This window comes from Toxorhynchites rutilus, chromosome 3 (genome assembly GCF_029784135.1).
Source record: "Toxorhynchites rutilus septentrionalis strain SRP chromosome 3, ASM2978413v1, whole genome shotgun sequence".
In the NCBI taxonomy this organism is placed as follows: Eukaryota; Metazoa; Arthropoda; class Insecta; order Diptera; family Culicidae; genus Toxorhynchites; species Toxorhynchites rutilus.
Window position 1 is genome coordinate 61,816,737 of NC_073746.1, and position 12,491 is coordinate 61,829,227.

At 36.1% G+C, this 12,491-nt stretch overlaps 1 protein-coding gene across 1 annotated transcript in view; it reads right to left on the reverse strand.

Moving 5' to 3' along the window:
• LOC129776333 (NADPH oxidase 5) overlaps positions 1–12,491 on the reverse strand; it is a 232,572-nt gene that overhangs the window by 102,875 nt on the left and 117,206 nt on the right. Inside the window, exon 2 of the mRNA XM_055781919.1 lies at positions 3,313–3,407. Coding sequence (XP_055637894.1) covers positions 3,313–3,407 — 95 coding nt within the window. The remainder of the gene's footprint in view (positions 1–3,312; positions 3,408–12,491) is intronic.

The following is a 12,491-nucleotide window of genomic DNA, read 5'->3' on the forward strand; positions in this document are numbered from 1 at the left end:
AAATTTATTTTTCGTTATCACCTCCACGTTTTCTTACTAAGTGCACGTTCATGGGTCCAATCGCAGAAGTTTTAGGGGGGCAAGAAACATTTCTAAGGTGGTTCAACACTTCTCCCATCTTTCTAAGAGGGGACTGCTATACAAATGAAACACAAATTTTTGCATTACTCGAGAATTAATCAAGGAAATGAAATGAAATTTGGCATGTGAAGGTTTTAAGGTGCAATAAATGTTTCTATGATGGTTAGACACTCCACTCCCCTCTCTAAGGGGGGGGGGGCTGCCAAACTAATGAAACACAAATTTCTGCATTACTCGAGAATTGATCAAAGAAATGAAACGAAATTTGGCATGTGGTGGTTTTGAGGTGCAATAAATGTTTCTATGGTTTCTTCATATGTCAAATTTGTTCCATTTGCTTGAGTAGCTCTCGAGTTATGCAGAAATTTCTGTTTCATTTGTATGGCAGTCCCCTCTTAGAAAGATGGGAGAAGTGTTGAACCACCTTAGAAATGTTTCTTGCCCCCTAAAACTTCCACATGCCAAATTTAGTTCCGTTTGCTAGATTAGTTCTTGAATTATGCAGAAATGTATGATTCATTTGTATGACAGTCTCCTTCTCCCCCCTCAGAGAGAGCGAAGTAGTGTCTATTCACCATTGAAACGTTTGGTATCCCCTAAAACCTTCGCATGCCAAATATGGCTCCATTTGCTTGATCAGTTTTTGAGTTATGCAAAGATTTGTCTTTCTTTTGTATGGTAACCAGTGTCTTAGAATATCGTCAAATATTCACGAGTAACGAATAAGATTTTATTTCAGTGTAAATGACTTTTTTTCAGTTTGAAACGCACTGCCCTCACTATATCCATGACAATAACAAAAGTGTTCATCTTGTTCATACCCCTGATGCATGAACATGTTATCCGTAATGAATGAATACGGCATTGAGTGGGGTTCAAAACTTTATTATTTACATTTCGAATGTCAAAGAGCAACAAAGTGATTTACATTACAATTAAAACGATTTTCGTTTTGGCTGTGAGTTTGAGTGAAATTCCAAATATAATTTAAAAATGAGTCAGGTTGAGCCATTTAGGGGGCAAAAACGTCAGAGTTCGATGAAACGAACTCTGCAAGAAATAGCGCTCGATTTTATTTGGCGAGACGGTAACAGCGCCACATGCAGAATGGATACAACGAGTGGTTTCTGCATTGCATTCTTTGACTAAAATTTAATAGGTCTGATTGAAGAAATGTAGTAAATTATCTAGGTATTCATTAAAAAATATCAAACAAATTTAAAACAAAAATCATTGAAAAACAATATTTTGAAAATCAAAATTAATTATTTTTGAAAACATTCTGAAAAAAATAGATATAAATGGCGCTTACAATTTTCAACAAGCCACCCATACATCGGAAGGTTTACTTTTACAGGGACAAAGTTTTTCTGATAACAACTTTTCATGTATTTTTGTTTTGAGAATTTTAGAAAAATATTTTTTTGAGAAAAATGAGTTTTAATTTTTAAATTTCGGTATTTATTTTATGAAAAATTAAATAATTTTCTACATTTCATCCCTTGACAGAGTCTTGTAGGTATCATAGTTTTTGAGTTATAATTAGTCGTAGAAAGTCAGCCATTTCATGCCAAACCAATAGAGTGGCTCTCAGATTTTCGTTAAAATTGGTACTTTTGCTCCTTATCCCAAAATATTATTTATTTTTTCGTTGGGGTAACCATTTCGATTTTAGGGTGGTTAGAAAAATCAAAAATTCATAACTTTTGAACTACTGAGCCGATTTAGATGATCAACATATCAAGTTAAAGGGAATTAGCGTTTTTTTTTGGAAAAATACCACACCTAGAATAAATTTGAATTTTGTCTTCGTAATTGTTGATTATATTTGTTTTTTCATAGTTTACATGGCCTCGGACAAAGGGCACTATATTTTTTTATATTTTTTCTTGAAAGCTGAGGACTTTTCACATAATATATTCAAAAATCTGAGATATGCTCTTTTTCTTTTTTATGTTATGATTTTTCAAAAATCAACTAATGGTCCGAAAAATCAAGTTTTTACTCTTCTTCCAAAAATTCCTTTTTTGTATTCATAACTCTTAAACTACTGGACCAATTAAGATGATCGATATATTAAATTGAAGTCAATGAGTTAGTCTGCCTTGCAAGAAATATTACAAAAGGAAAAATGGATTTTGTTTTGTTTTAGTTTACATGGTCTCGGGACCAGGGGCATTATATTTAAAATATTTTTTCTTGAAGGCTGAGGATTTTTTGCATAACATATCCAAAAATCAGAGAAGTGTTATTTTTCATTTTTGATTTATGATTTTTCAAAGTTCATAATTTTTCTGTCTTCGTTCATTATTCGTATGCAACTAGAATCCAATATTTTCGAGAGCGGATTTTCAAAAAAAAAAAAAAAAAAACTAGCTCATTGACTTCAGTATATGCCGACTATCTTAATTGGTTCAGTAGTTCAAAAGTAATGCATTTTTGGAAAATTGCGTTGTTGTAAAAAAAAGGAGAACTGTTTTTTCAGACCATCGGCTAACTTTAAAAAATCATACCTTAAAAATAAGAACACTTCTCTGGTTTTTGGATATGTTATGAAAAAAATTCTTAGCTTTCAACATAAAATATAAAACGGGTTCGACAACGTGAGACCAAGCACTGTCATGCTGCAGAATCACCTTTTCGTGCCATCGCTGGCCCTGTGACCGTTTCTTGTACAGTGCTCAGCTCAAACGCATAGATTGGTTTCGGTACCGTTCCCCATTGACGGCTTCGTTCGGTTTCAATAGCTCATAATAAATCACATCGACCTAGTCCCACCAAATGCATAGTATAACCTTCGCAGTGTGAATATTTGGAATATTTGTGAATATAGCGTGTCAAAACGGTTTGTTTACCGTATGCCTAAGCTTGGTCAATGACTTTTTGGATGTGTCAATCATCACTTATTGCTAGGACCATCTTTTCAACAATAGCGGGAACTTAGTTGAGCACCTAATATGGAATGACATTCTAACTAATCTTGTAGATTAGTTCGGCTATTTTGTGCTCTCATTATTGCGTGGGTGAAAATAGGTTTCATATAAAAACAATATTGTTGTACGATTGGTACCAAGCAATACTTTTGACTTGGAAGCCGCACATGCAACGATGATACTTCAATTCTTTAAATTATGCAACACAATATCAGTTGAGTGATTAAAGCTCCTTTAGCGGTAACATAATAACTCAATTTGGTTTAAAATAAAATATATACAGAAAGCATAAACTCACGTTAGTCTGCCCTTAATGTGTTCGATCCACTTGTCTTGCACCAAATAATTTTCGTTATCCATGTCGAACAGCCGGAATAAATTCTGCAGGAACGTCTGAAATTAAAACAAAACAACACAAAAATCAGTGAAATGTCAATCAATTGAAGAAATTTTACAAGCGTCACAATAGACATTTTTGGTGGTCGTCGTCGGATTGACCAAAGCACACGACAAAATTCATCGAAGCCAGATGATGGAAATCCCCCCCTCGGTATGGACCGATTTAAATTTCAAATTAAATGTTCACCCATATAAATTATTTCCAGCTTGGTGCCCCGTGCTCACGGCTTCAAATTAACATACGCCCGTACGATTTGTACCCGAAGCGGCTGCTGCGACTTATCCGCGCCACTTTTCACCGTTCGAGCATCTGCAATCCGTGCATCCGAAGGACATTGAAATTCCCTCGAAAGTCTTTAGCCCTCAAATTGACCATCTGTTTGTGATTTTACTTTCGTACGTTTCAGCCGCACCAATCGCGGATTCATTCGCCGGGAACATTAAGGTGTGGAATTGCGCGAAATTCGATCGGACCTTGTTGGCTGTCACCCGTGTGCTGGTAACCCCCCGAGCAGGGGACAGGCAGTGTTACGGAGGAAATCGAAGATTTGTTTCCGCTGACGTTGCGATTGCTGCTGGCAGGCGGCGGAATTCCAATGAGATGGAGAATCGTTAGCGCGAAGACGAGGAAGAAAAACGATTCAAAATTATGTAAATGCCAAGAAGTACTACCCTTTGCGATTTTTCCTTTTGTGCAGTATGTGATTGAAAACGAAAGATAGCAAGGGTTTTGTGTGGGGGATTTTCAGATCATTAAGGATGCAGTTCTACCTATTTTTGGCGGTCTGCGTCCGATCGTCCCATTTATAAACCCATTTCGTACGATTATATCCACTCCATTTTTCATATGCGAAGCTCGCAAATGAACAAATTGGACAATCATTAATAATAACCGTGAAATTTATGTAGACACATGCTGATCAATATCGACCGAGAAAAGCACGCTTGTTCACAACATTTAAGCAATATTTAGCCTCCTCTGGTACGCGAAATCCATTAAAAACCGTCACGTCTTGATATTCCGCGCCTGGGGGCGCGATACGTGCTGCCGAGAGAGTTGTGTGGTTGTATAAAGTCATACCCAAAAGGCTCGCGGTGAAAATCGATATTCCATATTTTATTGTTATTGTCACTGACGGTCAGGTCAAATGTTGGTGGAGTGGGTGGAAGAGCTGTGGGAACGCGTTCTCATGTAGAACTACAAAGATTATGTTCATTGTAGAGGTTATTAAATTGTCAAATGAGTTCACGCGAGAAATGAGGAATTATAGCCGTTCTTTCCTAGTCTCAAAAGACCCAGAGTTAACACTACGATTGTTATCGTCCATTGGTGAGCCCGACTCGCTGTCATTCGCTCTAATGACCCACCAATAAAAATCACCGATCACAGTTTATACGACGCACTATCTCAACACTGCGCAGCCCCGTATAGACATAAGCTAAGCGCAAAATTAAGCCCGGATTTGATCTACATTGTCGATAAGGTGCGTTGATGTATGCCATGCGAGGGTAAAAAATATACACAGCAACGTTTTACGTCGGCTGACGAACTTCAGCCCCTTCCAAATGAACCTAGCCCGGGTAGCACGAGATCCCCCCGTTCAGGACAACAGGTGGCGGCGGCACGCGGCTCGTGTTTGCCTGCGGTGATATTCTGAGAGCCAATTGGTTGGCCGTACCCTGCTCACGAGATCATTACGTAACACACCACTCGTCTGTCTGGTGCCCCGAACGACTGGTCACCGCTTGACATTCACCATTTTTTATTCTCACCTCCTGAGATGTGATACGGACCCGCAGTGCAGCTGCCGCGAAAACTAGAGCTAAACCCTCGTATGCGGGTCAATTAGTAAGGGTACTTTTTAATGTCAGAGAGAACATTTAGCTCCACCCAGAAAATGAATCGTGGTTGACTTTGGTGCACTCGCGTGCAACGGTGTGAATGAGCATTGTTCGACTGTTGAGAAGGTGACTTTGTAGCGATGCTACTGCAGAGGAGTGTCAATGCATCAATGCATACTCGCCGTTGGAGGCAGGTGAAGTCCTTCGACGGAGGAAGATTAGCGATGGCCGAGAGCCAGCATAATTGTAGCGATGCTGAGTCACATTTTCTATGGTGCAGCTTCCCAAACGCTCACATCCTGGGGAAATTAAGATAAGCTAATTGCTTAACACCATTGCTCCATTCAGTCGTTCGCTATCGTCCTGCTTGTCGTCTCCCTTGTCGAGATTAAGACTCACACGTTGCTATTAGCGAGTATTACGGCTATTTACAATCGATTGGTTTGGTTCTATCCGTGTTTCGCATGCTAATGGTCACATTTGCCGATGGGTCCCATCGGCTGAATAAATTGCAATGTAAAATATGCAGATGATCGACGATCCCACTCACGTTCTTCCTTGGTGGGCCTGCTTCGTGTACGGTAGATTAATGCCTGGCTAATGTTCCCATCAGCGGCTAACATAGCTACACGCTGCTTGTGGCCGATCCAGGGCGGTGATAATCGGACCGTTAATGGACTTTACGGGACATTTGTAAGGTCTGATGGGAGTACAGAATAGAGATAGGATGTTGCGTGTGCCGTTAGCAATGCAATTCAACGGGGTTTAAAGCTAAAATTGTCGTTGGACTGAAATCTCTTTTGTAAGGACTGTTGCCGATAACACCAATAAAAACGAAGTGTTGTGGATTTGATCAAACGAATACTTCGTTGCGTAGAGCCGTTCCGGAGCGTGGTATGTTTCTTTTTGACAATACTGTCAAACTGTTGCAACAGAAATGAGAATTCATCTTGTATGATTTATCGATAAAAATCATTCAAAGCTGATAAAGTAAGTAACCTACACATTCATTATAGGTAACCGCATCTCCAAATTGTAAAGTCATGTACCATCAATGGGGGTGAAAATTGGTCAAAAAAGGTTCGACCTTTTTATTGAATAACTATAGTAAATTAGAGTAAAACACAATTCTGATTACGTAGAAATGTTCTCTAATGATGAACACGCATAAGTGTTAAAGGAATTGTTGAATAATATAAATTTTTCACTAAACTACGATTAAATGAAAGTTGACCCAATCTCCCCTCTTAGAGGGTGTCTCCGCCCAGAGAGATGTGAGATGTAGAAATGAGAACGAATATAGCCAAAGCTGGTTGGTCTATACTGTTCGAAGGTTTATTTTCAACTGACCTAATGAACATGCTTTGCCCTATTTATACGGTAGCTATCTATATAGTTCTATTTGCTTGGATTGCGTCCAGAACAGTCGCTATTAAAACAATCGGGTTGGTATTCCCCGTTTTCTATAGCGATATTGTTCCTGCCTCTGACAATTCGCTTTGTTGTTATATACATGAAATAGATTGTTGTGGTTTTGTCTACTGGTTTCTGAACATGTAAGTATTATGTAATTTTACAATGTCTTTTCCAGGTGATTGTGTTACGTATCCATGATGTATCCGATGAAAAGGTAAGTAACCATAAGTATTAATGTTAAATAGATAGACTAATTACTCATTGTTTTCAGGTGCCGTATTGTGTGTTGTGATTGTACTGTGTTTGTTTATTTGTGTGAATAATAAAATGAATTGTGTAATGAATTGATGTGGTTTTTCTTTTGTGTATTCTCCGCCTGGGCCGCAACCGAGGGGATGACAATGGGTCAGAGTAGTGAATATCCCTTTCTATTAAGAATTGTGTTTAGAAATCAATTTCAAGATAATTTAACAATATATATTTTTTATATTTTTTCTTGAAAGCTAAGATTTTTTAAGATAACATATCCAAAATTCAGAGATGCGTTATTTTTTGTTATTGAGTTATGATTTTTCAAAAACAACCGATGTTTCGAATAAAATGCCTTTTTTATTTTATACCTTTTAAACTACCGGGCCGATTCAGATGATCGATATACCAATTTTATTTATTTATTTATTTATTGTCGTCAATCAAAATTGTAGACCGATACATTTATAAAACTAATACATACTTAAAACTTAAAAAAAACTAAAGAGAGCTGGCTGGATCATTTATCCACTTAGTTCAAAAGAGAATTTTAACAAGTTACATAATCAAAAAAAAATATATTAAAAATTTAAAAAATTATTTCGTCAAATCAGCTTAGACTAAATATGCTGCTCAAATATTACAGCAAAATTTAAGTATATCTTATTCTATTTAGATAGTCTTTAAGCATTGACCTTGACATGGTTACATCAATTATTTCACTGTGTTCGTTACAGAGGCTCATCATACGATTAATAGGACTATATTTGACATAATTCGTTCTTCGGTAATCTATGTAGAAAATGTTAGGGTTTCTCAGGTGCCTAATCGGTACGTAAAAATTTAGGTTTCCTAATATTTCTTCAGAGTCAACTCGTTGTGATATGATGTCAATAATAAATAGGATCATGACATAGTTCCGACGTTCTTTCAGGCTTTTAATATTGATTATCATACAGCGTGCTTCATATGGAGGGAGATGATATGAAGACCTAGTTAACGAAGGCCTAGTTTACGAAGTGCAAATAATAAAAATTGTTTTTGTACAGATTCAATTCTGTCTTCGTGTGAAGTTATATAGAGGGACCATACAAAACTACAGTATTCGAGAATTGATCTGACATATGTAATATACAATGTCTTTATTGTGTACGGATCGTGGAAATGGTAACTAAAGTGTTTGATGAAGCTCAACATATTATTTGCTCTATGGATGATTGTATTATAATGATCAACGAAGGTTAGTTTCGAATCTAAGACCACCCCTAAGTCTCTTATTCGTTGACATCTATCCCATCAACCCATCATTTCCCAGCTTAACACCATTGTTCAAGTGTGTTCTCCTTCTTGTAAAAGTCATCAAAGTGTATTTCCTAACATTGAGCTGTAATAAACTCTTAGTGCATCAATTATAAAATATGTCAACTTCATTTTTGAATGTTTGAATGTCTTCCTCATTCTTTATTTTCATATAAAGCTTCATATCATCTGCATAGATAAGTGCCTTAACATTGTTAAGAAAAACGCAAACGTCATTAACAAATAAAATGAACAAAAGTGGCCCCAAATGAGAGCCTTGAGGAACTCCGGATGTAACAAATATTGGATTTGAAATTTCCCCATTAAATCTTACCATTTGCGTGCGGTCAGTCAAATATGATTCTAGCCATTTCAATAGCTTGACTTCTATCCCTATTTTTTGAAATTTAAGAAGGAGTAATGGTATTTCAACACGATCGAGAGCCTTACTAAAGTCAGTGTATAGAGCTTCAACTTGATTACCATTATCCGTTGCATTCAAAGTGAATGTGACAAATTCCAGCAAATTTGTTGTTGTTGATCGTCCTTTGAAAAAACCGTGTTGCTTGTTCGTAATTCGTGTCTTTAGTTGTTGAAAAATATTTTGGTTCATTATGGCTTCAAAGAGTTTTGGAATGCAAGAAATAATAGCTACTCCACGATCATTTCTTACATCGGATCTATTACCGGATTTAAATATTGGTACAAGAGAAGAGTTTTTCCATATTTTTGGGAACCTTTCTGATTCCAATAACTTATTGAAAAGCCATAAAAGTGGATGAGTTAATTCAGATGTCATTTTTTTTTATAAAAACCGGTGGAATTCCGTCAGGACCTGGCCCTTTCGAGACACCAAGCTTATTTAATGCGTCAAAAATTTCAATGTTAGTTAGTTTTCTGACTCCAACATCACATGAACATTTTGGAAGAAATGCAAAGAAGTCATGATCTCGGTCCTACTCAGCTGTTTCAATATAAACTTCTTGAAAAAATGTTGCAAAGAGGTTGCAATTTTTTTCTGGGTCACTCCCTACGGTATCGTCAAGGTGCATGCGTGATGGGAAACCATTGCTTTTTAATTTTGTTTTTATGTAATTAAAGAAACTTTTCGGGTTGGCCTTTATGTCCGACTCTGTTTTTAAGTTGTAATCTTCAAAAGCGCTTGAGTTGAGCTGTTCGCAAATGTTCAGATATTTTTCAAGATTAGCGTCATATTTGTATTTCTTATAAATTTTATGTGCCATCTGTTTTTTATCTTTAAGATTCTTTATGATTTGATTAAACCAAATCGGATATTTTGTGTTTATATTTCTCCTTTCGCGTGAGATACTAATCTCCTCCTCTATAAATTCATTGATCATCGAGTAAAAAGTCGTCACTGCTACTTCAATGTTCTCCACACTTCTAAATAAATCCTGCCACATGAAATACCACATATATGGCTTTAATTTAATATATCTAAATCGGTTCAGTAGTTCAAAATTTATTAATTAAAGGGGAAAAATTTGATTTTTCGGACCACCATAAAATGGAAATGGCCACCCTGACGAAAAAAATAAAATTCAAAGTACGGGTATAATATTTTACGATGAAGAATAAAACTTTTCATGAAAATCTGACGATCACTATATCGGTTTGGGATGGAATTCGATTTTGTGCTTAACCCATTTTCACCCCCATTCAGTGTAAATAAGAGATTATTTCAAAAATATTGAAATTCGAATGAAAAAAAAAATTGATTTTCAAAATCAGTAATGACCCATATGGCAAGACTTTAGAGAATAATTCTATCCAATATCTACTATTTTAGTAGTTCTGTATAATGCTGGGCATGAGATTTTTTCTGAGGTGTTATTTCATAGCTATTTACACATTAAATTTTGATGAATTATTAAATAATAACTATTTGTACTACAGTTAAGTATTATGCATTGGTAGTTGTGGAAATATGTCTCCTATTAAACGGCTCACAGCATTCAAAAATATTCGCAATATTTGTCAAGTTATTACTAATAGTAACTTTCTCCATCTTTGACCCATTTTCACCCCCATCAACGACATCTGAATATTTTTTTCTGGTGATTTCAGAATTAAATTTAACATAAAGAATTTAAAACTCTATTAGGTCCAATTAATAATAATAATAAAAGAACTTTAATATTTATTATTATTTTCTTATTTTCTTTAATTATATTTAATAATTTTTTAGGACTTTTCCTTTATATTTTCACAAGAACTAGTCATTTAACATTAACTGTAACTCTAGCTTTCCCTTTATGATTAAGAATTATAATTTATGGATGAACTTTTTTACCAGTTGGTGTGATTTATCAGTGCACAATGGTCCAGGAGATGCATTGAGGTGGAAATTAGCGTTTATAGCCCGACAGTTATTCTCTAGACAAAACTGTCCGAGACAAAATTGTTACATATGATAGAGCGCACATTTTTGTGTTACCAAAAATAGGGTGACCAAAATTGTCGATAAAATAAAAATTATAACTTTCTTATTTTTATAGATAGAGGTATCATCTCTGTAGAACAAAGTTTGAATCTCTTGAAATAAGCGATATAGCGCCTTTTTTGTAAGTTACGTTAGAGTCACCATGAAAAAAACTATTTTCTTGCTATAACTTTCAAATTTAAAATTCTACATACAAAACGTCTTCAAACGACTTGTAGAACTTACTAATACAAACATTTTGCGATGCAGAACTTGTCAATATCTTAACTTCACTCAAAGCGAATCCCCCTAATGTGACATCAGCCTTAATTACTTTGTACACAAATTTACAAGATTAGACATTAAACTTTCTTTATTTAACTCTTGATTCTATGAGTTCAGCAAATAGAAAAATAACTTCCTTCCAATTCAGTTAAATTTAAACTCTTTTCTCCTTGCTTGCGCTCGCAATGCACTCTCCCCACGGGTGTGGTGTATGTTGGTATTTGTATCTTTTGCTCGTCGTTCCTCTCGTTGTCTTCCTTCCTCCGCCATCCTGTCGCTCGTCCCTTCAGTGCGCTGAGCGGTGGACTGAACCAGTGTCTTAGAATATCAACAAATATTCACGAGTAACGAATATGATTTTATTACAGTGTAAAAGACTTTTTTCCAGCTTGAAACACACTGCCCTCATTATATTGATGGCAATAACAAACGAGTTCATTTTGTTCATATCGCTGATGCATGAACAAATTTGCTATAATGAATAAATGCACAAATTAGTGGGGTTCATAACTTCGTTGTTATTTATATATATATATTTTATTTTTTTATTTATTTTTAAAGAGACTTTGCCTAATGTGGCATTCGCCTCTGTATATTGATTAAATTTTATTTTGTGAGTTTACAGTAATTCATATATGATTGTATAGTTTGATGTCTTTTAAAAATTTCAGTACTTTTTCTTCCATATTGTTGTTGTTACTTAAGATATCCCTTATATTGTTCGGTAGTCCGTTTCGTCTCCTTTCAATAGCGTATTTACAGCAATCGAGTAGTATATGGTTCACAGTGATTGGTTTGCTACAGATGTCACACATCGCGGGAGGTTTCCTCTCGAACAGATGCTTTTTGTTGAACCAAGTATGTCCCAGACGCAATCTGGTCAGTACTATTTGCTCTCGCCTAGTTTTTCTGTCCTTCCATCTCGTTATGGTACCTTTAATGAGTTTTAGGCCTCTCGGATATGCGTTGTTCCAGATAAATTGATGTTTTTGCCACAAAATCCTTCTACACCAGCTAACTGCATCTTGTGCGGGAACCGAGGAACAAATCACCTCCGCATTTCGTCCTTCGCGAGCCATGTCATCCGCCTTTTCGTTTCCGTCGATTCCCTGGTGACCAGGAACCCAGCATAGAATGATTTGTTTATCCCTAATCTCTTTTACAATTTTTTGAATGAAAGGATGATGCAACTTCCCTTTTTCTATCTCCTGTAAGCAGCTTGCAGAATCTGTGAAAATTACGCTTGTATTTTGTATTTGCCTTGTAGCTTTCGCAATTGCAAAAGCTTCGGTGGAATAAACGGAACATTGATTATCAAGGCTTCCACTAAGCCGGTAGTTCGGGCCTACAATTCCAACTCCAACTTTGGATTGTGCTAACGAACCATCTGTGAACCAAAGGTCGTAATCAGCGTATTTTTTTCCACTAGTGATTGAAATAATTTTTGGGCTATCAGACGTCCTTGACCTGCTTTGACCCGTTTTTTCAAAAACCAGTCGATTTTAGGACACGCTTCATACCAGGGTCTACCTAGCTTAGTGTGG